The sequence below is a fragment of the Platalea leucorodia genome, assembly GCF_965183815.1.
Source record: "Platalea leucorodia genome assembly, chromosome: 2".
NCBI classification, from domain to species: Eukaryota; Metazoa; Chordata; class Aves; order Pelecaniformes; family Threskiornithidae; genus Platalea; species Platalea leucorodia.
In genome coordinates, this window is record NC_138824.1 from 127,995,343 (window position 1) to 128,022,710 (window position 27,368).

Genomic DNA, 27,368 nt, shown 5'->3' on the forward strand with positions numbered 1-27,368 from the left:
GTGTTCCCAACAGTTGCACAGCCAATGATAAAGGGAGGATGGTGTAACTTTTCAACCAGCGCAGCTAGATCCAGGAAAGGGTGTTTGCGAACAACTGAAAGCCAGCCGCTGCACCTCAGCACAACACAAAGCTGCCTTGACAACTGTGGTTTGAGTTTGATGCCCAAAATCCATAAAATCACTACACCAGCACTCAAGCTCTGATCTCATTTATTCTGGGATAAATGAGGAGCAACATCTCCCGCAGGCACTGCTTCCGGAGGTTAAAGCTAGTATAAAGAAAAGGAGAGTCAGGACCAAGTCCTGACCAAGTCAAAAGGAGAGTCAGGACCAACTGGGATGTGTTTTGTGAGCGCAAGTACTTAGCAGCAGCTTCTACTCACTGTGAGTTTCCGTTATTAGCAATAATCAGGTCTCAACATCAGCCTGAGCTGGGACGCCGGGGTGGCAGAGGGCAGGCTTGCTTCCTGGAATACAGTCAGCATTTCCTGGAATCAAGTGGTACACGAGCCAGAAGTAACCGTTTGCATCTCGAGTGAGCTTCTGCTCTTTGCTATCGAAAACTGCCTAGTTTTGTATTCATTGCAAGATAGGATTGGACTCAAATTTTTCACAGGAAAAAATGTTTATTCTTCTTTAGGTATTGTGCAGGTGACATTTGGAGAGAAGGACGTGAGGAAGCGCACTGCAAATGCTGTCACCAAAACTAGCAGGAAGTTAGGTCAATTTATTCTCCCAAATGTCTGGCTTCACATCCCTATGGGGAAAAAAAATCTACCCATCATCATAACCAAAGAAACAACACCACTAGTAAAAAAAGCCCTGAGCTTCACTCTTGCTTTGAAAACCACGAAGTCTATACTTCTACCATGGGTGGAAGTTTCTCATGCACAGCAGACGCTGCAAAGCGAGTGAGTGAAAGCAGGCAGTGAGATACTGTAGAGCCTGTAGTTCTTGGTCCAATGTCAGCCTGCCATACAAGTCGGGTTTTCTATTTCTGATAAAGCTCCAAAATGCCAGGAATTACGCTGAAGTCTTTCAGCAACTGTGGTTAACTAACCACAACTGCTTACCATTTTTCACGGCTGTTGCTTTTTGCTTTGGAAACGAAGTCAATGATATCAGGTGTCAAGGGATTCTCAAAACCACACCCTATGTGAGACTTTTGTGTGATGTTTAGTATTAAATTGCACAGGATGAATGCAGTGTATTAGATGAACTGCTGTCGTTTCTGGGAACAATTTCAGCCAGCTCCTCCAAACAATTAGTTTTTGGACCGTTATTTCTCATATTAGTAACAGAAAGCAAGCCTTTGTCCAAGTAGGAAAACAAGCTACAGGTTTACCCTTACCACAATACACGTGACAAAGGACATCCTTGTGTGGAAACTTGTTAAAAAGTTACTAAGAAGTAGACAGCACCATCCTGATAAACCTGTTGAAGGTGCAATGGAGAAGGACACTTGGCTCAGGAGCTGTGACTTAAACATAGATATATATATATATAAATAAATCACTTTGGGTTAAAGATTATTTTGGGGATCAGTTACTGGCTTTTAAGGTTAAATAAAAAGTGTAGGTGCGTATTACAAAAAGACATGGCAAAGTTTTTTACATCTTAACAATTTTTTTAATAAATTATGAGCAAGTATTTACAGATGGCAGTAGAGGTAAGGTGGTCTAGCTCTAACAAAATATCCTGTTGAATGCTCCTGCAGTGCAGCTGCAAAGCGCAGAAGAAATTGTGGGAGTGGAAATAAAGATCTAAATGGTATATGTAGCAATAAGGAAAGATCTCAAGTTTTCTGTAGAGTCTGTACTTCCTACGACAGGACAGGGCATGGGCATAAGTTACCTGTGATACTTGTCATACTGTTAGTAACTGCTAGTTAAGTTTCACTACCAGAAAAAGCACACAGGAGTAACTTCAATGCCCTACGGAGCTGCCTAATGTAAAATCATTGTGAACAGGCTGGCCAAGCTCATGAAGAAAGCTCTGAAGTAGGAATGATGGGAAGGGAGATCACAACCCACAGTTAAGTAGTAGTGGACAGGGGTCTGAAGTAAAGGGTACAGGGTGACAGGAAAAAAATAGACCTCAGAAGCAAGAAAAAAAAAAATTTGGCAGAAGGCAGCGTGAAGGTACATGCACAAATGGCTAGTGCTGTAAAAGACAACAAAAAACGTTTCTATAAATACATTAGCAACAAAAGGAGAGCTAAAGAGACTCTCCATCCTTTACTTGATGCGGGGGGTGGGGGGTGGAACATAGTGACAGAGGACAAGGAAAAGGCTGAGGTACTTAATGCCTTCTTTGCCTCAGTCTTTAATAGTCAGACTGGTTGTTCTGGGGGTACCCAGCCCCCTGAGCTGGAAGACAGGAATGGGGAGCAGAATGAAGCCCCCATAATCCAAGGAGAAATGGTTACTGATCTGCTACACCACTTAGACACGCACGTGTCTATGGGACCGGGTGGGATCCACCCAAGGGTACTGAGGGAGCTGGTGGAAGTGCTCACCAAGCCACTTTCCATCATGGATCAGCAGTCCTGGCTCACCAGGGAGGTCCCAGTTGACTGGAGGTTAGCAAATGTGACGCCCATCTACAAGAAGGGCTGGAAGGAGGATCCGGGGAACTGCAGGCCTGTCAGCCTGACCTCGGTGCCGAGGAAGGCTACGGAGCAGATCACCCTGAGCACCATCACACGGCATGTACGGGACAACCAGGGGATCAGGCCCAGTCAGCATGGGTTTATGAAAGGCAGGTCCTGCTTGACCAACCTAATCACCTTCTATGACAAGGTGACCCGCTTCGTGGATGAGGGGAAGGCTGTGGATGTTGTCTGCCTCGATTTTAGTAAAGCCTTTGACACGGTTTCCCACAACATTCTCCTGGAGAAACTGGCTGCTCAAGCTTGGACGAGTGTACTCTTCACTGGGTGAAAAACTGGCTGGACAGCCTGGCCCAAAGAGTTGTAGTGAATGGAGTTAAATCCAGCTGGCAACCAGTCACAAGTGGTGTTCCCCAGGGCTCAGTATTGGGGCCAGTTCTGTTTAATGTCTTTATCAATGATCTGGACGAGGGGATCAAGTGCACCCTGAGTAAGTTTGGAGACAACACCAAGTTGGCCGGGAGTGTTGATCTGCTGGAGGGTAGGAAGGCCCTACAGAGGGACCTGGACAGGCTGGATTGATGGGCCGGGGCCAACTGTATGAGGTTCAACAAGGCTCAGTGCCGGGTCCCGCACTTGGGTCACAACAACCCCATGCAACGCTACAGGCGTGGGGAGAAGTGGCTGGAGAGCTGCCTGGCGGAAAAGGACCTGGGGGTGTTGGTCACAAGCCGGCTGAATATGAGCCAGCAGTGTGCCCAGGTGGCCAAGAAGGCCAATGGCATCATGGCTTGCATCGGAAATAGTGTGGCCAGCAGGACCAGGGAGGTGATTGCCCCCTTGTACTTGGCACTGGTGAGGCTGCACCTTGAATATTCTGTTCAGTTTTGGGCCCCTCACTTACAAGAAGGACATTGAGATGCTGAAATACTTAGATTTATGGATGAGGGAAAAGTAGTAGTTTTATATCTTGCCTTAAGAAAGGCTTTGATACCATCTCCCACAATATTTCTGTATCCGGGTTAGAACATTATGGCTTGAACGGATGCACTAGATGGACCGTTGGATGGGTAAGGAATCGACTGGATGGCCACATCCAAAGAATTACAGTCAATGGCTCAGTGTTCAAGTGGAAACCAGTAATGAGTGGTGTCCCTCAAGGCTCTGCACTGGGACTAATACTATTTAATATCTTCATCAATGACATGGATAGTGGGATTGAGTGCACCCTCAGCAAGTTTGCAGGTGACACCAAGCGCATCTTGGTGTGATCAGTGGTGCAGCTGATACACTTGAGGGAAAGGATGCCATCCAGAGGGAACTTGACAGGCTTGAAAAGTGAGCCCACATGCACCTTATGAAGTTCAATAAGGCCAAGTGGGAGGTCCTGCACATGGGTCAGAGCAATTCCCAGTATCAATACAGGGTGGGGGATGAAAGGATTGATAGTAGTCCTGTGGAAAAGGACTTGGATATCCTGGGGTACAAAAAATTAGATATGAGCTGGCAATGTGCACTTGCAGCCCAGAAAGCCAATTGTATTCTGGGCTGCATCAAAAGAAGCATGGCTGGCAGGTCAAGGGAGGTGATTCTCTTCCTTGACTGCACTCTTGTGAGACTCCACCTGGAGTACTGTCCCCAGCACAAGACAGACATGGACCTGTTCGAGCAGGTTCATGAAGATGATCAGAGGGCTGGAATCTCTCTCCTGTGAAGGAAGACTGAAAGAGTTGGGGTTGTTTAGCCTGGAGAAAAGAAGGCTTCAGGAAGACCTTACTGTGGCCTTTCAATACATAAAGGAGGCTTGTAAGACAGAGAAAGACTTTTTACCAAGGCCTGTAATGACAGGACAAGGAGCAATGGTTTTAAACTGAAAGAGAGTAGATTAGGTTGGATATAAGGAAGACATTTTTTACAATGAGGGTGGTGAGACGCTGGAACAGGTTGCCCAGAGAAGTTGTGGATGCCCTGTTATTGGGAGTGTTCAAGGCAAGGCTGGATGGGGCTTTGAGCAACCTGATCTAGTGAAAGATGTCCCTGCTCACAGCAGGGGCGTTGGACTAGATGACCTTTAAAGGTCCCTTCCAACCCAAACCATTCTATGATTCTATAAGTAGGTAAAGAACTGGTTGGATGATTGGGCTCAGGTGGTAGTGGCTAACAGGTAATAAACAGGGGATAAAGTGCAGTCTTGTCAAGTTTGCATATGACACCAAATTGGGGAGAATCAGTCAACATGCTAAAGGGCTGGGCTGTCAGAGAGACCTAGACAGGTTAAAATTAAAAAGGGACGAATGTAAAGCTCTGGGAAGGAGGAACCACTTGCAAGGATACGAGCTAGCGTCTAGCTGGCGCGGGAGCAGTTCTGCTGAAAAGAAGCAGGGGGATCTCAGTAAGCAGCAAGCCGAACATGAGCCAGCAGTGTCCCCTGGCAGCAGAGGCAGCCAACAGCATCCTGGGCTGTATGAACAGGAGCTTAGCCAGTAGATTGAGGGTAGTGATTATCCCCCTCTACTCAGCATGCATTAGACTGCATTCACAATACTGTACCCAGTTTTGGACCCCTTCAAGAAGTCTGACATCAGTAAAATTGGATCAAGTTCAGTGGAGGGCTACCAAGATGATCAGAGCACTTGTACTATGAGGAGAAGCTGAAGGCACTGTGCTTGTTCAAGCCTGGAGAAGAGTAGGCTTTTGGAGGGTACCTAACAGCAGCCTTCCAGTACCTACAAGCTGATCATTGAGAAGATGGAGACGTGTTCTTCATAGTAGTGCCTCGTGGAAGAACAAGAGATAATGAGCATAAGTTGGAACAAGAGGGAAGACGAAGGGGGAGTTTCTGACTCTGGTTATCCTTGTCAAACCTTCATGATTCTTTACACGTACCAAGTTCAAAATCAACTGAAATGGCTTTCAGCTTTCATTAACCATCAGCATGCAGAAGTCATGAAACACGCTCCATAGCTTGATGTTTTGAAAACATTAATACATGGTATTCTTTTCTCTTTGATTCTTTTTGAGCTTCAGTGTATACATGACCTCAAATTTCAAGTTTTCTTTCCAGTCACAAGCAACCTAAAAACATACTATTATTCTTTAGAAATGGGTAGGTTTACATTCTCTTGGAGTAATGTGAAGCAGAAACTAAGACATAAAAAAGAACCCTAAAAGTGCAAAAATATCAGAAGTTCAAGGGAAAAAAAAAAAAAAAACAAACACTGCTAATAGCAGTAGCTTTGTTCCAGTGCAATAACAAATTGCATTGTAGCTTTATCACAAAGTCAATCACCATCAGGAGATGATCGGTTTGCCAGTCTTCTGCCAGTTCCAGGAGACAGCCACCATCTTGGAGAACATTTGTCTGGGGCACTGAGTTCCTGCTGGAGAACTGAGACTAGCAAACGCAAACTTCCGTCCATCTGGAAGTGCTGAAGGATGAACCATCTTTCTTCTGACTGTAAAAAGGTACTGAACCAAAACTGTACAGAAAGCTGACTAGTTTTTGATTTATCCACGTTCATGCAAATGGATATGACTTTGTTAAACTCTAAATACCAATTATTAAAAAGGCCTTAGCTCTTACATTTTGTGTTAGTAGAGCACCATTTGTTAAAAACAGATACAAAAAAATACAGAAGATTTTGTCCATGATTCAGCCTACTTATCTTCACGCAGTGATACTACAAAAGGAGGCTGTCCCTTCTGAGAAAAGAAAAACAGGCACTGGAAAAAGCTCAGCTAGTCTTCAAAGCACTTCTTTATGGATGACTTCAGTGCTGGTGGAAAACCTTCAAGACAAAACATAGCAGCTCCTTCACTGTTGAATTCTACTGCTTCTCTTCCGTTGTTGTTTGGTCCACAGAGCAATTATTTGCTTCTGATTCAAGATCCCAAGCAAAAGAAAAAAAAGAAAAGCACACAGGTAAATTATTATGTCTTCTCTTCTAGAAATTGAACTAGTTATACAAGAATACTGCAGGCTTTAAATACTAATAAAGTATGAAGATGAATTAAGACATGATCCAAAACAATCCAATTACAGCAGCTACGCGACCCATGGTATCTGATAGCCACTAGCTGTTTTACCCAAATTATCTGCTTATGGTTAGACACGTTCCTCTGCAACTGGAGCAGGTTAAGGACATTTATCACTTACTGCCAGCCACCTCCTAAGCTGCTGGTAACCTGTGAGGCTGTTCTGACTCCATGACTTTGGATCACATAACTAGGCACTTGAGACACCACTTTTATGCAAAGGTTCAGGTCTATAATCTTGGTATCAGCTGTGCACCACACATACATGTGATGCTGCTGCTATTTCTTCCACACAGTAATGCCAGGTGCTTTTGGAGTTTTCTCTTTTGAGGACTGCAAAAACAGCTCTTATTTGACAAGCAAGGAAACCGAAGGCAAAGGGGAGTTACAGCGCAGAAAGGTAGAATCCAGCAAGTTCAAGACTACGTGCCCAATCTAACTCACTGCATGCAACATGCATCAACCTCTAACCAGGCTGATTTCCAATAAAGCACACACAAGGCCCACTTACATCGGTCTTGGTGCACACAGAGCAACAGTATAAGGGGAACCAACTGGATGTGCCAAGGCACTGCCTCATTCAGTCTTTGCTCCTATTTTGATGGCACTGCCCCGCCTTTCCGCTAGTCTCTAGCTCAGCATCACTCCAACCTAGGATAAGACGCCAGGAGACAGTCTAGGAGAGCAGCACATGGTGACACATGGTACTCATCTCTGTAGGCAATGAGAAAGATGTCCCTACTCTGGTTCTCACAAGGCTCCTGGATAGGCCTCAAGTATTTTTATGATTTGTATCCTTAAAATCCAAGCAGGTTTACTGCTTTACCTATGGCTGACTTATGCCAGCTTGATGACAACACTAAAGAACATGATGAAGAAGCCAGCCTACGGGGGGCCTGCTATTTGCTTGTGTCTATGCAGTGAGAGGGCCTGAATATGAAATTAGTGTTCTCCTCTGGCTTTATAGCTGTGGTGATAAGCATCAGGTTTGACACTCCCCACAGAACATGGAAAATGTTCTGTCCCCACACAGCTTGCAAACAGCACCAAAGAAAGCACAGCTACGTCTGACGTCTTGACGTGACATAACCACATAACTATTTCAGATGCTAAACCTTTAAGCGTGACGTAGGAGCACAGTTTAACCAAGTAAGTAGCCCTTGCAAAGCAGCATATCACGTAGGCCATGCATAACACGCTGACTTACTTCATTTGGTTTTCAGTATTACTCCTTGGCAACTAACAGGATCTGACTCAGTTATGACAAGATACCACAGCTTCCTCTCCAGCGATACAGCCCTGTTTCAAGCCTGTTTCCTTGTTTCATGACGGTTTCACTGGCAGTTTTGTCTGCATCACAGAGTCAGGTTTCTTATACTCAGTCCTAACTCCCTCCCACCCTTCCATTCATCCATGTTTTCTCACATTCGGACATTTTTTCCCTTCTTTTCAACATTGTCTTCAGCAAATATTTGAATGTGATTGCTTAGTTGGTAATTCAACAGAAGAATCAAACGTGGCAGAACAGAAAACTTTGCAGCAGTAAGGTGCCACTATGCGTCCTGCACATTTTGAGAATCTTTAAATGGATTCTCTGCATCAGTGGTCTCCAAAGTGGGGTGTGCATGAGGCAATCCATTGTGGTGCAGGAAGAGAATATTTTTGCACCATTAATAAAATTTAAAAATAAAATAATTTTAAAAATTAAAATAAAATAAAAATTCAAAAGCAAAAATAAAACTTAAAAAGGAAAAATTAAAAAATAAAAAATTAAAATACTATTTACTTCATCCTTATCCTTTTTTAATTTCTATTTTTGTGCATGTTTTATAATGTACATAGTACTCAAGTATGGTAGCATATGTATATAATTTATAAATAAACATAAATAAATTGGGTGTGTATATTCAAAATATTTTACTGATAGGGTGCACAATCAAATCAGTTTGAAGACCACTGATCTACACCACAACAAGCAGAAACCAGTATGAAATGCCCATAGTTACACCATTTAGCTAAGGGCTATATGACAGACAAAACAACGTTTTTCCTTTTCTTTTGAGGAAAGGAAAATTGTTTTCAGTCAATCTGAAAGCTTCATTTCTTACCAAACAAAAATGCTTTGACACACACTGGCTTATAGTACACATTTTCTAAAAGCATTTTAAATTGTCTTTTTAAACATTGAAGTCGGATAAAAAATTTCAAAACAAGAAGTTTCTGGTGACTCAGTGAATAAATTTGCAGACAAAACCTTTCATAGAATCATGGAATATCTCAAGTTGGACGAGACTCATAAGGATCATCGAGTCCAACTCCTCACTCGTCGCAGGACTACCTAAAACTAAACCATATGACTAAGACCATCATCCAGATGCTCCTTGAACTCTGACAGGCTTCATGCCATGACCACTTCCCTGGGGAGCCTGCTCCAGTGACCGACCACCCTCTCAAAGAACCTGCTCCTAAGGTCCAGTCCGGAGACCTCCCCTGACGCAGCTCCCATGTCCTCCCGTCCGATCGCTGGTCACCAGAGAGAGGAGATCGGCGCCTCCCCCTCCGCTGCCCCCCTGGAGGAACTTGTAGACTGCGAGGAGGTCACCCCTTCCATTTCACAAATAGCAAAACAATTTCTTCCGTCCATTCCTGTCTTCCCTCACCCACTTTATTTCCTATAGCTGACCTAATTTCACATCCCTCCAAAACCTGGTTTCTTCACAGATGTTTTATTTGCCAAGTACTTTTTCACTAGCTACGTTCTATGGGTAACCAACTCTTGCCCTCTTCCACCAGGCTCACTCTCAGTTAAACTACAGCTGCTCTACAGCATGCTCAAAGTGCAGCAAAGCTTAATGGAGAAAGTAACAGCTTCATGCAACACATATTGCGCACACACATCTCAGCCTGCCCTGCATTCACTGCAACAGCCCCCCCCAGCCCCTCTCCCTGTCTCCTGCCCTTCCTTCTCCTTTGCAATCCTCCGCTGACCAGCAAGCATCCCATCCCCTCCAGCATGGCAGCCCAGTGCTCACCAAGGCCCTTTATGATCACATTTAACCTATCAGTCCAGCAAAAGACCACCCAGATTTTTCTGCTGGCTCAGTTTCCTGCTACATGAGGTAGTCAAACTGGCTCACAGAGGTGCGCGATGAACATCAGAGCTGGCCCAAAGAGCAAGACCTCCACTTTCAGTGACAGTACGTGGCCAGATTGGCTCAAGCCATCCTACCAATTATAGTCGATGTGGAACAATTTTCACCCATCCACAGGAAAGACAGAGCTCCCTAGAGTCAGAACTACGGTAAATTACAGCAAGACTCTCAAACCCCGATAAGTTCATTGCCCTCGTCAGATGGATCCAAAGTTCAGCAACACTTCTCAGTATCACCTTAATCTGTGTAAGCTTTGCAGACACACCAGCAATAAGCAAGTTTTATTACATATTTACCTACAGTTTTACTTCTGAAAATCTTACACAACTCCAGTGAAGTTCTTTCTAAGCAGGTCAGGCACTTCAACTATATCCCTTGGGAAGGCAGAAATTCACAATTACTGATGGCAGCTGATTTCACTTCTCCATGCTGCCAGTGAATCTGCCAGGTTGGGGAAATGACTTCTACCTCCACCACCTGGCTGTCATGAAGACCAAAGCCTTTGAGATATAGCACTATGCTACGCCTTCAACTATTCTGCCTGATTCACGGATAGGAACTTTGGATTTTCTACAGATAAGTGCTCAGCATCATTTTCTGCAATACTACCAGGTGATTTGGAAGCCAAACTTAGAGTGTAGCAATTGTTCTCTTGGCAAGGGCTTGACCTTTGTGTGTTCTTTGCCAGGTTTAGATGTCTCAGTAAGACTTTTCACTAGAAACTGATGGTCAGTGATCTCAGCTCCAAACCTATGATCTTTAATACTTCTTGGGAATCACAGTGTGAAACTAATTAGTAACAAGAGTAAAACCCGTTAGAATTCCATAGGCTTCCTCTACTCTAGAAAGATTCTACAGAAACAGTATTCTGGTCTGGATGGATGACAGACCAGTGTAAGCCCTTGCCTGTGCAGTTTATTAAAGGACAGCCCTCATATCCTTCTGTTATCAGAGTTGGACAGGACAGGGACAGGACTAACCTGAGTTTTTATATTCTCCATGTTGACGTACTCTAAGAAGCAGCTGTGCGACCTCACAGGTGCTCTGGTCTGCACACAGACCATAGAAAACAGATTGGGAGGGCAAAACATCTTTGGAGATAAGTAAATGGAGGCCTGTTATGCCCCCGTAGTAAATGCGGCATACAGAACTGATGACTGAGTAAAGGTTCTACCTAATGCATGGAATATGAAACAATTGTTGAGAAATATTGCGTCTTTGCAGCCTGAGTTTCACTAATATCCATAAAATGTAGTGTTGATCAACTGTTTTCCCATACAGAGTAATAATCAGTTTTCTCATTCCATGTGTCAGTCCTCAGGCTCACTGCTCTGTTTATTTAGAAGAGCTTTCCCAGCATGTCCATGTAGGTTTAAAAAACAACAACAAACCACAAGAAAAACACAAATTAAATCAACCGCATTCTTTGTGACCAAAGAAAACACAGTTGCACACCTAAACAATAAAAAAACCCTTCAGTGTTCCACAATATCTCTCTACTTTGATATGATCTTCAACAGCATTCATAACTAACAAGGCAGAATTGCAGTTCAGGAATCTACTGACAAAAACTACTGCCTTACTGACACCTCAGCCGCTAGAAGCCTTTATCACTCGGTAAGGCATGGAATAAAGTAAAAGTGCAAGCATGAGCGAGAGGTGTCTTATTAATGAATGCCACTGACATTTAATCCTGCAGTTTTAGACTGGCTAAATTGGCCAGTCTTCCCAACACTTCCCTCACAAACATATGATTCCCTAGCACACGTCACACACGCACGTGCCCACCACACGCGTGCCCCTTCCCTCCTAATAACTCCCGCTCTGTTTTCTACTCGAGCAAAGAGGGGTCAGGGTCGTACACAGCCTGGCCCAACACTGCCATTCCCAGCCGCTGTGACACTCTGCACGCTCTCCCAACACACAGGGAGCTTCACCCTCGCATACCTTCTGTCCTGCAGCTGGCAGAGTTGCCCGGGTGCTCCCTGATTCTACCTTCTGCATCCTGGGTCACTTCTGTCAGGACAACAGGCAATACTCAGACAATCCTGGACCTCACAACACTCCCCTTCCCCGCCCAGATGGGTCAAGAGTAATCTGACTGAGACCGGGGATATTTCTTCGGCATCACTAATAGCCCTGATCAACATCCCCTGCCCGCATGTGCCATCATACCTCCCCCTCTCTCCTCCATACCCAACGCCACACTGTCCTCATGCTCCCTTCCAGACCCTGCAAAGCCCAAGCACAGAAGGCACTCAGTGCCCACGGTGCCACCCATAACTTCACATCAAGAAGCCACAGGCAAAAGTCACAACCAACAAAGACCACGCCACAGCACATGCACTTACCACCCTCATTTGCGCATTGGTCGTCTGTATGATTGACCAGCAAGCTGCTGTTCTCCGTCTTAGAGATGTCTGAAGAGAGATCAGAAGACAACTACAGTCCCCTGCCTTGCTCAGCTTCAAGACAGCTCCCCACCACAGAAAGAACAGGCACTCACCTTCCTCACTTGCACCATTGTCAGCTCCACACTTGGACGCCAGGGCGCTGTTCTGCTTGGTACAGAGCTCTGAAAAGAGATTACAGGACACCAACATCCCACTGCTGAACTTCACAGTGGTATCGGTTCTTACTTACTACAATTCTTATGAATTGTAATAGTCATTCAGGTTTGCTCCGGGCGGGGAATCCAGGAGGTCTCTAACCCAACCCCCTCCTCAGGGAAAGGTCAACACTCATGTCCAGACAGGTTGCTCAGGAATTTCTCCAGTCAGCTCTTAAAGACCTCCAAGTGTAGAGACTCCAGGACGACTCCATGCAGCCTGTCCTAGTGATTAGTCGTGCTTAGAAGGCAAAAATCTCTCTCTTGTATCCACACAATCTCCCCTGCTTCAGTTTAGGACCATCACCTTGATATCCTGCTATACACCTCAGAAAATGGCCTGGCTTGGTCTTCTTCTCAATAGCCTCAGAGGTATTGGCAGCTGCTCTTAGGTACCCCAAAAGCCTGCTCTTCTCGGGGCTTGAACAAGCCCGGTTTCATCAGTGTCTCCACAGATGAATTGTGCTCCAGCCCCTGACCACGTTGGTGCCACTCTGCTGAACTTGCTCAAATTTATCAGCACTTTTGCAGCACTGGGTGGGCCAAACTAGATGTAGTACTCTACGTGTCATCTAACGAGTGCCAAGTAATGGAAAATAACCACTTCCTTCAACGGACTGGATTAAGCACTCCTTAAAACAGCCTAGGATGCCATCAGCCGCCTTTGCTGCCAGGGACCACTGTTGACTCATAGCGTGCTGTCCATGAGGACTCCCACCTACCTTTCAGCACAGCTGCTCCCCTACCAGTCAGTCCCCATTCTGCACCAGTGCAAGCTGTTGGTCCAGCCAGGCGCAGGACCCTGCAGAATTTCATGAGGTTCACGCAGGCCTCTTCCCCTCCAGCTCCCTCTGAACAACAATCCTGCCCTCATACTGATTGACTGCACTCCACATTTTCCTGTCATCTATAAGCTCAGTGACACTGTTTTCTCTCCCTTGTCCAGGTCACCAAAAAAACAGACCTCTGCAGTACTCCACTTGCCACCAGCATCCATGGGGAGTACAACCCATTAACCACTACCTGCAGGCCTGACAATCTAGCAAGTTTTGTACCCATGCAGATAGACAGACATTTATCCAGACTAGGACATCCCAACTTAGGACTCCAACGATGCTGTGGGACACTGCCTTGCTAAAGGCAAGGTATACGACACCCATCGTTCTCCCTTCATCCACAGATCTAGCCATTTCATCCAAAAAAGGTTGTCAAGTTGGTCAGCTGTGATTTACACTTGGTAAAACCATCCTGCTTACTCCCAGTCACCATCTTTCTCCTGTGACCAGAAACATGTTCAGTTTTCAGTCCACCTCACTGTCTGCTTATCTAGCCTATACTTCATCAGCATCAGCTGTCACTAAATCAACTCCCTGTTCAGCAACAGGCCCACATGCTCTTTCCTCATTCTCACAGAATCATAGAATCATGGAATCATAGAATCATTAAGGCTGGAAAAGACCCTTAAGATCATCGAGTCCAACCTAGCACTGCCAAGTCCACCACTAAACCATGTCCTTAAGCACCACGTCTACACAGATAACCTAGCAGCAGAAGCTGCTCTCATTGTCCTGGTCATCCCATAGTGGTTTCAAGCCTCCCTGAGCCCTGGCTTTCCTGACACCAGCCTTAACCTGTCCGAGCAGTCTTCCTAAGTTCCTCCATTGTAGCCTATCCCTGCCTCCACATCTAGGATAAGCACTTTTGGCACTGGAGCTATGGCAGGAGTTCCCTGCTTAGCCAAGCCCATCTTCTCATTTACCTGCCTCTTTTCCTGACTGTGGGGATGGCCAGTGCTCATGCTTGGAGAAAGTCCTCCCTAAAGGCCTGAGGGCTCTCTTGAGCCCCATTGCTCTTCGGAATGGTCTCCCGTGAGATCCTGCCTACCATCTTCCCGAAGAAGTGGAAATTTGCTCTCTGAAAGCGCAGGGCCTGCACTCGGATGCTCCTCACTCCTCTCAGGATCTGAAGCTGTTTCTTGGTCGCTACAGCCAAGGCAGCCATTCCTGACCACATCCCCAGCCAGTCCTTCCCTGTTAGTGAGCAGCAGATACAGCTGCACAGCAGCCCTTGCTGGTGTACCCGGTAGCCTGGGTGAAGAAGTTGTCCCTGGTGCTGCCCAGAAATCTTCCTGACTGCTGGAATTCCTGTGTTGCCTTCCCAGCAGATGTCAGGGAGGTTAAAGACAGACACACACGCAGCACCCTCTTCCACCAGAGACAATGACGGACAGCCTGGGTCCGTTTCACAGACTACCAGTCTCTCCAAATCCAGACAGAAGCTGGCAAAGCTTCTTCTTGGTCACATCAACTCTTGCTCCTCACTTAAGTGCTACATGTGCACGTGGTGGGGGACTGGAGGCCCCCTTGCAGACATCTCCCAACAGGCAGCATTAACCAGAAGACCAGAAGCCACCACTTCAGCAGGGCTGCCACTTGACTGTTCTCACCTCAGTCTGACTGGGATTTTTTTTTTTCAAACCCCACCGATCTCCAGAGCACGCCTCCTTCAAGCCTGTATGCTCTGCTGGGGTTATTTCCAGGGGTGGGAAAAACACAAGACTCACTCTGCCCTAGCAGAACGTAAACCAGCTGCTCTTCACTATGGCCTGAAAGCTGCTTCACTGCTCCTGAAACTCCTGCACAGAGGACAGGTATTCAGCACTGATGGCACAATCCCCTCCAACACCACCACTGAGAACCATTACACAGAAGTCACTCTGAGCCTTCAACTCTAAGGAACCCTGCCCAGTTTGCCCACTGGGTCGTTAGCCCCGACTGCTCCATAGAACAGACACTTACCTTCCTGATTTGCACCACTGTTAACTGTCTGCTTGTCTTTCAGGACACCGTCCTCCTTGTTCAACTCTTTATCTGAAAAGAGATCAGAGAAGACCTACAGTCCCTCAGGAGCACAATCCATTGCTTCTTCCCCACACCAGGCTCTGTGCTGTCCGGAGCTCCGCAGCACACCTTCTCCTCTGCAACTGTTACGTACTGCTGGGCTACCAGCAGAAGCCCTATCTAGAATTGCTTTGTACACACATTTCAGAGAGCATCATCGCCTTGCCTGCTGTTTATCATCTGTGCAGCAGCGATTGCATGCTACCTAGGTGCTGCAGGGCATACTGCACAAAGGTGCACTGACTCCCCTTCCTGATGTTCCCACTCCATACTGCAACAAAAGAAAGTATTTTAGTTTGTTCCTCTAGTGTCCAAACAGACAACCTTTATCTATGGATCTGATTCTCTTCTGCCTGAACTGTACATTTCCCTCCTTTCTTCCATAAGACAGGAAGTAAAGAAACCTCCTTCTCCTATATCCATCTCTATGTATGTGGAAAGAGTTACACAAGTGATAAGACAATCCCACAGTGCACCACACCTTCGCCATCAGCTCGCAACCTCTGTTTTTTCAGATGAGGAAAGCTGTTCTATGCCCATTACAATTCATGCAGGAAGAATAAGCAGCAAAACCCAGGGGCTTCTGGGTTTCCTTTGCCTTAGTCTCATCATTAGTGATCTGTCCCTTCATCAGGAAAAACTGCCGCCTTCAGCCCCCTTATTATCAGCTACTTGTGGAAAATGGTGGAAGAGTTAGTGAGTGAATGAATCACCACTGCAACAGCCTGGGGAAAAAATCCCATTTTTTTGCTGACTTGAACTATAATGTTCATATTTCAGTATCCCTCTGGAGTAAAAAGAACTCTCCTAGAGCATAAAGCAAGTGGAAGATATTGCATCCAGAAATGATGCTTCTCGAAGGAAAGAAGCCTGCTGTATCTCCCAAATTAGCATTTTGCAAGCTTGTAAGCATCCCATCTCTAAATCGCTGTGTCGAGGCTCACATCTATTTGCCATCACTACAAACAAAGCTTTGAAGTCACAGGATTTTATTCTCTTAGGTCCTGCTTGAGGGTTTCTTTCTAGCAGAAAGCAAAGATGACCTACCCATGACGACAAACTATAAAAACATCCTTGCACTCTTTTGCATGCAAATAAAAGGTAACATTAGACAAAAGGGTAATTTGCTTATTTACTATAAAAAGATGTTCCCTCATACATGCTTAGTTCTTCTTTCCACAGATGGCAAAGTGATTTACAAACACAGCACGCAGCATCATTCTCATCATATCCAGAGGGAAGCTGAAGCCCCAAGAAGGTATTTGCTCATTGCTGTTTAACAAGCACAAGGATCCAGGTCTTTCTCACTTCTCATCAAGTGATCTGCCCATTAACTTTTACTGTTCCTAAGGCAACAGGTCTTTCTAGGCCAACAGGGGAATGGCACTCTCTACGCCGAGAGCACGGTAGTATGTTTTGGATTGCAAAAAGCCATGTGAAAAACTAATTCCCCCTTCATGTTCCCCTGGCTTAGGGCACCACCCCACTTGTTACCTGCTTCAGGCTTTTCATTCTCACAATCAAGGGCTTGTGAAGATGTACCTGCAAGCAAACAGAAATCCTTTTTAGAAATGTGTATGGAGGTAGCACAACAGTCTGCAAAATATGCAACTCAGCCTTAAAGCGGCAGCTTCATTGTAACCCTTCGAGCAGATACTCCTGAGAAATAGCATGTTATGCCACTTTAGGGAAGGACTCACAATTAATTTCAACTTCAACTTCCCTCCAGCAACCACTTAAGGTCCCAGATCATAGCCAACATTATCTACACTTATGCCTACAGCTTTAAAAAACCATTCTGAAGTGGGCTTACTTAAGGTGATAAAGCTGCACAGATTTGCCATAACAAGTCAGGGACAGCTGAGAAGAGAATCCACATCTCCTTTTTTTACTTTATCTATGCCTTGCACTAACACTGGGACTTTAAACCCTTTCTCTTTGCAGATCTTAAAGAATCTCTAATAGAAACATGGGCCATTCTAAAGTAAATTTAAGTGCAGTACCAAAACGAGGCTTTTTTTGGTTGTTTTTTTTTTTCTTCCCATCCTTCTCCTTTTTTCGCCTTCAAATCCATCCATAGTCTCTTGACTTCAGTGATTTCTGAACCATGGGCTAGAACCACAGCTTTAACAAATGTATGAAAATAGCAGAAGAAAAATGAAGTTCTTTTTATCCAAAATCCTGCTAAAAAGCTCAGAAGACTTTGATATGCTGGGGCAGGGGGCATAGAAAGGGAGGGAAAAAACCCCAAACAAACCCAACAATAAAAAACCCCCAAACCTTGCTTTCACAGCGCTGCCTTCCTACCTGTGGCATCTTCTCCAGGCCCATCTCCAAGGGCCTCATCATGCTTTTTTTAACCTCCAAACCCATAAAAACATTAAGAAACTTCAGAAATTAAAGAACAACTTAAGAAATTAAATTAAACATACAGAAAACCTCTGCAAAAGCGACACAGTAGTTTGCAATCCAAGAAACATCCTGCTCCAGCCTTGTGCTAACTCCAGCAGCTCTTTTAAGACACCAGACCAAGTACCCCACATGAAGCCACCATTACTTCAACACCTGAACACTCCAACAGGGCCCTGAGCTCGTATGTGATGGCAGGAGCCTTGGCCATTCCCCACTGAAACAGTATTTATTTAGTCTGGTGACCTCCACAACAAAGTATTTAAGAGTCTTTCCCTGCTCTCCCTAATCTGCTTGACTGCTTGATTTAGTTTGGTTCATAAGAACAGACCACAGTGGTCCTGGCAACAAGATGCGTACATCTTAAAGATGGAACATGTTAGCCTCATTCACCCTCATGAAAGGAGCACAGACTAAAGGCGCTGTCCCCTTCTCCAGCTGCTCGCCATATAGAGTGATTCGCACTCCAACACACAGACCCACAAGCCAGAGAACTGAGCAATTTTGCTGCAAATCAAAGAAGTTAAAAAAAAAAAACAAAGCAGCGGGATTAGAATGGACAGCAGCAGCACAAGTGGAGATCCGGACAGGGAGACAGGAATGGGATCGAGTGCACCTCGAGTACGGTGTTCAGTTTTGGGCCCCTCACCACAAGAAGGCCATGGAGGGGCTGGAGCGTGGCCAGAGAAGGGCAAGGAGGCTGGGGAAGGGTCTGGAGCACAAGTCTTATGAGGAGCGGCTGGGGGAGCTGGGGGGGCTCAGCCTGGAGAAGAGGAGGCTGAGGGGAGACCTCATCGCTCTCTACAACTGCCTGAAAGGAGGCTGTAGCGAGGTGGGGGTCGGTCTCTTCTCCCCAGTAACAAGCAATAGAAAAAGAGGAAACGGCCTCAAGTTGCGCCAGGGCAGGTTTAGGTTGGATACTAGGAAAAATTTCTTCACCGAAAGGGCAGTCAGGCACTGGCCCAGGCTGCCCAGGGCAGGGATTGAGTCCCCATCCCTGGGGGTATTTAAGAGACGGGCAGACGTGGTGCTCGAGGACATGGTTTAGTGGTGGGCTTGGCAGTGCTGGGTTAACGGTTGGACTCGATGATCTTAAGGGTCTTTTCCAACCTTAACGATTCTATGATTCTATGATTCCTACACCGACTGTCTCCTTCCCTCATCTGGACTGTTACAAGGAGAAGACAGGCCTGCAAAATGGAGTAAGAGTGAATCGAAAGGTGCTGCTAAGAGATTTTTTCCTGAAATAACTGAAATGGGTTAGAGACAGAAAAGGAGACAATTGCAGCTTGACCCACAGGATGTAAGCATGCACCAGAGTCATGCACCAAAAGCAAGGACCAGAGTTCTGCACACCAGACTAGCAACGTCTTCACCAGTCTTGGATGGATTTTCAAGATAGGACCAAGGTAAACTAACAGCGAACTCCTGCCTGTCTGATGTGGTAACACCTTCAGCAGTCATCATTAAATCTACTGCTACATGCACAGCATCAACCCCCACCCGCTGGAACCACCAGCTGTCCGAGTCGAATTCAATGCACAGAGGAAAAGGCTAGCTGCCCAATTTCCAAGATAGGCCAGCAAGAAATTGCCATGGGGAACACTGGGAATGAGCAATGTCTGACATTCATGCTCAATCCTAAGCACTTGACATGAATACTGGGTTTAGAAAAACAATCAACGAAACATCTGAAAGAGGTATATATAAATGGCACAGGCAGGTAAGACTGAAAGAGATAGAAGAAATTTTAACCTCATTTCAGCATGGAAACCAGCCCTAACCAAACAGGTAAAGAGCAAGTTCTCCAACAGACAGATTGCCCTATAATGTGTGCTTTTCCAGCCCTCATCCTGAGGCCAGCCCCCATTCTCCATTGTCAGAAGCGGAATTCACCTCCAAAGAGAGCTGCTGACCAGGCACATCTCAGGCCATTCAGTATTTCAATATTAGTCAGTAATTCTGCCAGCCCCACTAACACATCCACTAAGTGCAGGTCCCTGTGATTATCCAATATTGGACCTCAACTGAGACTTTGAGGCTGCATGTGCACACACTGAAAATCAACTCAAAAGCTTACACCCTGCAAAAAAGGAAAGAGCAGACCAGACTCCTTGCTCCAACCAACAGCAGGTGTTTAAAAACACCTATACCCCAACACAGGTTTCTTACCTCTGTCTGAGTTAGACTGTTCTTGGCTGTCCCCAGGGAAAAGTTGCTCATTTTCTCCTACAACAAAATTTATTTATTTTAGAAAGCATATATTAATGACCTGGAAAGAATAACTACACTCTGTAAAACAACTAAGGCCTGAAAGAAAACTTACTCCTCTGCTTCTCCAATGAAAGACTATACTGCCACAGAGAAAAAATTCACAAGTCTAGACCAAATTAAAGCAATAGTCTGATTTCCACACATTTGTGACACTCTGGCTCTCTTACCTGAGGCACATACTGAACGGTTCATCTGAGCAGCTCCTCTTGTGCCACGTTTAGTTGCAGCTGCACCAAAACAAATAGAATATCTGGAGAAATTACTCAGAAATAACGTTTTGTGCCTTTGGAAACTAGCTGACAGCCTCTACCCATTCCCCACACCCCCAACTCAAATAAAAAAATTAACTGAGACATACAACTGAATACTTGACTTGGGGAAAGAAGAAACAGTGAAATATTGTTTTGGGGCAAAGACAATCAGTGAGAGATCAACAAAATGAGCCTCCTGCAACAACAAGAAGTCAGAACACATCTAACCAAATCTAAAGCAGAGTTTAGGATTTCATGGCTCTGAGTCTTGTTCTTAAATCAGCAAATCACACCTTCTGTTTGATTATACCTACGCAGCGCTTATCCTACTGAGGTATAACAAGTTTATTTTCTAGCATGGTCAAACCTTTGCTGTTTCAAGAGAAGAAGTTGAATTGTTTTGAGTTTAACTGATGGCCAGTTATGAGTGACATTCTTCATGTGTTGATACCAAGCACAGTGTTATTCAACATCACCAACACGGACAAGGGCACAGAAGGCACCCTCAGAAAGTCTGCAGATGACATCAAACTGAGGAGAGCAGGGGATATGCTGGAGGGCAAGGCTGCCACTCAGAGGGACTTCAACAACCCGGAATAACATGCTGGCAGAAAAGACATCATGTTCAAAGGCAAACGTAAAGTCCTGCACCTTTTAAAATCACCCCACGGAGCAGTACAGGATGAGCTCTGCCTGGCTAGAAAACAGCTCTGCAGAAAAGGACCTGGAAGCCCTGGCGGACGATGAGTTGAACATTAGTCAGAAATGTGCCCTTGTAGTAGAAGCCTACCAACTACTGGGCTCCGTTAGCAGAAGTCTACTCAGTCCATCGACAGAAATAATTCTTCCCCTCTATTCAGTATTTGTGACACTACATGTGGTGTACTGTGTCTAGTTTTAGGCTCACAATTCATGAAAAAACACTGGCACTCCAAAGCTAGTCCAGCCAATGTCCACCAAGACGTTTAGGGGGCAGGAGCTCTGCACGGAGGTGCTGAGAGAATTGGGTTTGTTCAGCCTGAGAAAAAAGAAGGCTAAGGGGATGGCTAATTGCAGTCTACAACAACCTTACATAGTAAACAAAGGAAACTCCTCTCAGAAGTACAGGACAAAAAGACGGGAGGCAATGGATGCGAGTTGCAAAAGGAAAATCCCTAACAGAAATAAGGAAAATATCCTTCCCCACAAAGGTGATTCAGCGCTTGAACACATGCTGAAAGAGGCTGGAGAATTTCCATCCTTGGCATTATTCAATGTTTGACTGGACAAGGCCCTGAGCAACCTGATCTAGCTTTGAATTTGATCCTGCTTTGAGCAGCAAGTTGGATGAAACCTCCAGAGATTCCTTCCCACCTAGTTTATTTTACGATTCCATGCCAACAGAAGCTAAACGGAGAACGATCAGGAAAGCATGAGGTCCACATGCAATGTACATCTATGTATGCTTTGATCAGAGCCTCCCTCCAGAATATCATCAATTAGTCCTTCCCAGATAGAAGACGCATCCCATGCGCTTCACCCTGCAGCCACCCCCCAAGCGGTTACCCCACCTGGAAGCCAACAGGCATTTTCCACGCAGAGCACTCTTAGGATGAAGTAATGTATTCCTGTTTGGGACTCTCTCAAACACAAAAAGAAGAGATGGTGTGCACCGATTTTTCAAGTCAGAATACAATCCGACACATTAACCTAAAAAGGTGGCAGCAAGAGATACACCATGATAGCCTACAACTACCATTTCTAAATAAGCTGTCAGATTTACAAAACGACACTTGAATTCAGTGTAGGGATGGATCGAGAAACAAATCTAGAACTGCAAGATGATGGCAATGTAGGCTGACAGGAGGCACCGAAGTCCCTATGTATCAGTTGAGCACACCGAGTTGCCAGATTAGACTCAGCATAAGGTATTCAAAAGGCCCTGGTATGAGCCAGTCCCAACAATAAATCTCATCTTGAGAGCAGCTTTATGATGCTCTCAAAAAAGGCAGTGAGAGCACACTCAGGTAGGAATGGGAGAGGCCATAGACACTTGGTAAGTAGAAACGCACAGTAAATGAAAGACCCAGTCTGAAGGAGAAATATGCAAATACAAACTACAGCGTTTCCCAGTACACAGAGCCCACTGTCCGAGTGCATGGAAGTTCAGTATATTATTTCCTTCAAATCTATTAGCCTTTGCCTAAGTTGTACTTGTTTCTACTACTGTATTTACAATACATCCCACAGTCAGAAAATTTCATACATTCTACAGAACCTTAGATCAGCATAATCTTGAAGCAAGTCAAGCTCAATTAGGAAATTCTATACATACCTCTCACACATAGGAATGCTGTGATTACTGTAATTAAACCCAAAAGAAAAGCCACGATAAGACCAACTCTGCTTCTTTTGTGATAGCTGTGTCCTTTAAAAGAATAAAATAAATAATGATTGATTAGTTAAAAAGCAACTGTGTGATACACTACTTCAGTAGAAATACAACCCTGAGTATGTTTCATAGCTATTTGTTTTTAAAAAAGTAACCTCAAGAAAATAATGCACCTGAGTCAGTTATTAGGAAAACCCTACGCCAGCTCCAGGAAAGTTACACGGTAAGTACCTTAGTTCAGCGAAGGCACATCACTTGAAAGGTGCTCGCTATTCCATTTTTTGGCCCATGAAAGGCTGAGCCAGATCTCAGCTAAATGAATTTCAGCAAGTATCTTGTATTGGGTTTGCATGGCAAGGTTTTGGTAGCAGGGAGGCTGCAGGGGTGGCTTCTGCGAGAAGATGCCAGAAGCTGCCCTCATGTTGGACAGAGCCAATGCCAACCGGCTCCAAGATGGACCCGCCACTGGCCAAAGCTGAGCCCATCGGCAACAGCGGTAGCACCTCTGCGATAAGATATTTAAGAAAGGGTGAAAACTGCTGCGCAACCACAGCTGGGAGAGAGGAGTGAGAATATATGAGAGGAACAACCCTGCAGACACCAAGGTCAGTGAAGAAGGAGGGGAGGAGGTGCTCCAGGTGCCGGAGCAGAGATTCCCCTGCAGCCCGTGGGGAAGACCATGGCGAGGCAGGCTGTGCCCCTGCAGCCCGTGGAGGTTAACGGTGGAGCCAATATCCACCTGCAGCCCATGGAGCACCCCACACCAGAGCAGGTGGATGCCTGAAGGAGGCTGTGACACCGTGGGAAGCCCATGCTGGAGCAGGCTCCTGGCAGGGCCTGTGGACCCATGGAGAGAGAAGCCCAGGCTGGAGCAGGTTTGCTGGCAGGGCTGGTGACCCCGCAGGGGACCCACGCTGGAGCAGTCTGTTCCTGAAGGACTGCACCCCGTGGAAGGGGCCCATGCTGGAGCAGTTCTTGAAGAACTGCAGCCCATGGGAAGGATCCATGTTGGAGTTCATGGAGAACTGTCTCCCATGTGTGGGACCCAACGATGGAGCAGGGGAAGAGCATGAGGAGGAAGGAGCGGCAGAGACAACATGTAATGAGCTGACCGCAACCCCCATTCCCCGTCCCCCTGCGCTGCTCGGGGGGAGGAGGTAGAGAAATCGGGAGTGAAGTCGAGTCTGGGAAGAAGGGAGGGGTGGGGGGAAGGTGTTTTAGATTTGTTCTTGTTTCTTATTATCCTACTCTGATTTTGATTGGCAATAAATTAAATTAATTTTCCCAAAGTCGAGTCTGGTTTGCCCGTGACAATAATTGCTGAGTAATCTCCCTGCCCTTATCTCAACCCATGAGGCTTTTGTCCTATTTTCTCCCCACTGTCCCATTGGGGAGGGGGAGCGATAGAGCAACTTGACAAGCACTTGGCAGCCAGCCAAGGTCAACCCACCACACACTTCATTTCTAACAAGTCTCTAACACATAATTCCAGTGAAGGAGGAAGAATTCTATACTGGTACACCATGAAAATGACTTTTGCACAGAAGTGGGAAATTTTGTCAGTTAGGGACTGCCTTACACACCCTACAAACCAGGTGGTTCCAAACGTGTTCTCATCCTGTGTTTGCTTTCCCCCCCGAAAGCAAGCCTCAAGCTGACCTGAGGCTGTCCCAAAGCATTAAGCAACAGCAGGAAAACTCTCTTTTCTCCTTTTTATATTTGTCTGTGAAGGAGAAAAAGAAGTATGCTCGCTGACTCATGCATACGCTACATGAGAAATTATTTTATCTAACGGGTGCTAGATGACTCACTTAAAATGACTGAATAGTTTCATTCCAGTTCATGGAAAGCAGTACAAAGAGCACAACAGTCATTAGCATTAGTTACACAAGGCCAGAAGGTTCAGAAGAGATCTTCTAAGTGTGCCTCCCTCCTTATTATTACTCATTTCAAGTCACAGCTAAAGGTTTTATTCTGTTGAGATCCCTGCAAAAAGTATCTTTCTCAGGGGATCAAACTGTCAACCTCATACCTTTCACCAACCTTTAAACACACTTTCAGCAGACAAATCACTTCTGATGTTTTTTACTCTTTAAATTCAACTTCCTGAAAAGTCAGTAGAAATCTTACAGTCAAAGTCCATGTTGCTTCCCAACCCAGCCTCTCAGACTTGCATATACAACCTGACCCATTCATTACCTGGGTTATCTGGAAAGCATTGAGTGAGAGAGATTTCAGAGCTCTTTTCCGTTTGAGAGAATTTAATGAAACACGAAGCTTTCTTGGAAGCATCAACAATCGTCTTAGGGATTACAACTTCCTGGGTCTGACGAGTGATTGACGTGCTACTGAACTTCCAAGTGTAATGAAGAGGCTTCTGGAAATCTGCTGTACATTTTAACAGGAGGTCATCACCACTGATGTTGCAACTTATTTCAGGTTCTGAAGGGGGATCTAAAAGGAGAGAAAATATTCTGTATTACTTTGGTTATAAACTGCCTTGAACTTTAGCACAGGACAAAGGCTGGAGCAACAAAAGCAGCAGGAGAGTGCATAGATAAAAGCGTATGTGTAAGGTGTGCGTGTGTACGTGCACGTGCATGTGCGTGAGAGAGAAATGTATTTTTAAAAGCGGCCCTGTTCATGGTTATTCAGTGCCTAGTTTAAGACTCCTCATGGTTCATTGTCAATAGGACTAACAGACACACTGGTCAAATATATTTCCCAAAGACTACTAGTGAAGCTGCGCAGATCTCCACCGGATGATGCCACAGATATTCAAGCACGTATAATACGCCTGCAGGAGCATCTTTAGTAGATACATAATGCCTGGGATAACTTGGTCAGCTTGCTCAAAGAGTTTGGTTATCTACCTGGAAGTACACAGTGTGCCATCTACACACATTCTAGAAGTCATTCTAAGGTGAGTAATGATGGGCACACAAATTAGATGCCACCTTTAAAAATTTGTTTAAAGTGCCTAAGCAACTTAACAATAGAGTCAAAGAACAGCCCCCCTCTCTTTCTGTTTGCTTCCCTGGCAAATAAACAATCCCCTTTCCAGCCTTCTTAAAGTCAATAAAGTGGTACAAATCCTTTATGCAGTTCTTCCACTACTTACCTAACACAGCAAGTGTGAAGATTAAGTCATAATTTTTCTTCCCAGAATCGAAGTAGTCTAACACATACGTGCCAGCATCACTGTTCTCCAAGTTAAATATAGTCAAGGACCCATAATCCTTGTTAAGCAAGCCTCTGTTACGGAGAGAAGTAAAATATGTCGGGTTGGTTTGCCCTTCCCATTCAGCCACTTTATCCTTGTTTTTCGTCCAAATAATTTCCGTTATTTTTTGGTCTATTTTTACTGGAAAAGTAAAATTTTCTCCCACGATGCCAAACACGTCCTCACAGTGGATATGTGCTACAGGGGAAAAAAAAGAAAAAAAAGTTACTATTGCTTGACTAATGCTGTATGCATTATCAGATATATTCAAATTCAGATTAGAAGCACATCACAATGTTGCAAAGTAAGGCGTGTGTCAGCTAAGACATTACCCAAACCCAGCCTGTCTGCACAATCATGTGGCAGGCGCTGCAAAGGGATCCAGTTTCTACATTCTGGTCCCAGGTAGAATCATTTTCCTGATCTTCTTCCCTATCCTAAGCTCCTCTATCCTCCATACTTTCCCTCCGTTCACTTGAATTAGGCCTCCTGCCCGTGGTCTGGTGAAAAAGATGAAATGAATAATCGTTGTCACCAGTAAAATCTCTCAGCATCTTGTTGCAGAATGCCCAGACTGAAGATCCTGCTGAGCAAATAAACTGCAATTTTTCCAGCACGAATATTCACAGAGTTAGTAAAAAGTACACTTCTGACACAAAATTGCTAGTCAGTTCAAAGCACCTGCTCTGAAATCATGGGGATACTAGGGATCTCCTTTGGAAATGTCACTTAAGCCAGTTTATTTCAAAGCCAATGTATGTGAAATTGCATCCCAATCTCCGAGATCTAGCAGAGCTGCAAGCAAGAAATGGGAGCTGTCCAGAAACCCTAACTGCTATCGGTTTCGAATCAATCATATTCTGCTAAAAAAGGCCCAGACATTCAATATACATAAACAAACAACAACAAGAAAGAATAGGGATAAGGAATTTTCTTTAGTTTTTATTAAAAACAGCTACATGTGCGAAAAAAGAAAATCTACTGATGAGACCAAATTGTGCTGTGGGGAAGGGATACCGTAAACCATTAGCATCTCTGTGTCCCCGCTTCAGTCTTCAGCAATCATCTCCTACTTCCGAATACCTCTGAATGACTCTAAAAAAATCACAAGACCACTGCCATGGCAGACGTGCATGTAGACATAGACAAAAACACGTCAATACTGAGTTCAAGTTACACTTGCATTAAGGACTCAATTCCACTCCGTGGTAGCTGGTAACTTTTTACTACTAAGTTGAAGGAAGGGCATGATTAAGATATAAATGAGGTCTCATATTAAGGTAAGATTCCCAATATGTGCCATGGAAAACTTCCCTTTAAGCAGTAACTGTGCATGGTGAAAGAGAAATATTTCAGAAGTCTACTCCTCAAGCCAACTGCTCCCAAGTGAGAGCTACTATTTTGTGTTTGTTTTCGTTTTGATTTTTTTTTTTATTCCTAAATGGAATCAAGTCACAAACCCACCACAATCCCTATATCATTCTGTGCTTCTCTTGCTTCTCAAGTCATCATCGTACGAAAACTTACTACTGTT

General features: G+C 45.0%; 1 protein-coding gene across 4 annotated transcripts in view; it reads right to left on the reverse strand.

Moving 5' to 3' along the window:
- Positions 1 to 1,430: 1,430 nt before the first annotated feature.
- Positions 1,431 to 27,368, reverse strand: part of CD58 (CD58 molecule) — a 39,347-nt gene continuing 13,409 nt past the window's right edge. The window contains exons 2-11 of one of the 4 annotated variants that reach the window (XM_082334801.1): positions 25,733 to 26,032; positions 24,811 to 25,065; positions 22,555 to 22,647; positions 20,157 to 20,216; positions 19,888 to 19,944; positions 16,801 to 16,848; positions 15,205 to 15,276; positions 12,305 to 12,373; positions 12,150 to 12,218; positions 1,431 to 6,488 (exon numbers count right to left, since the gene is read on the reverse strand). In XM_082334801.1, coding sequence (XP_082190927.1) covers positions 6,439 to 6,488; positions 12,150 to 12,218; positions 12,305 to 12,373; positions 15,205 to 15,276; positions 16,801 to 16,848; positions 19,888 to 19,944; positions 20,157 to 20,216; positions 22,555 to 22,647; positions 24,811 to 25,065; positions 25,733 to 26,032 — 1,073 coding nt within the window. In that variant the 3' untranslated portion in view covers positions 1,431 to 6,438. The remainder of the gene's footprint in view (positions 6,489 to 12,149; positions 12,219 to 12,304; positions 12,374 to 15,204; positions 15,277 to 16,800; positions 16,849 to 19,887; positions 19,945 to 20,156; positions 20,217 to 22,554; positions 22,648 to 24,810; positions 25,066 to 25,732; positions 26,033 to 27,368) is intronic. The other 3 variants (XM_082334803.1, XM_082334802.1, XM_082334804.1) reach the window with 3 other exon arrangements.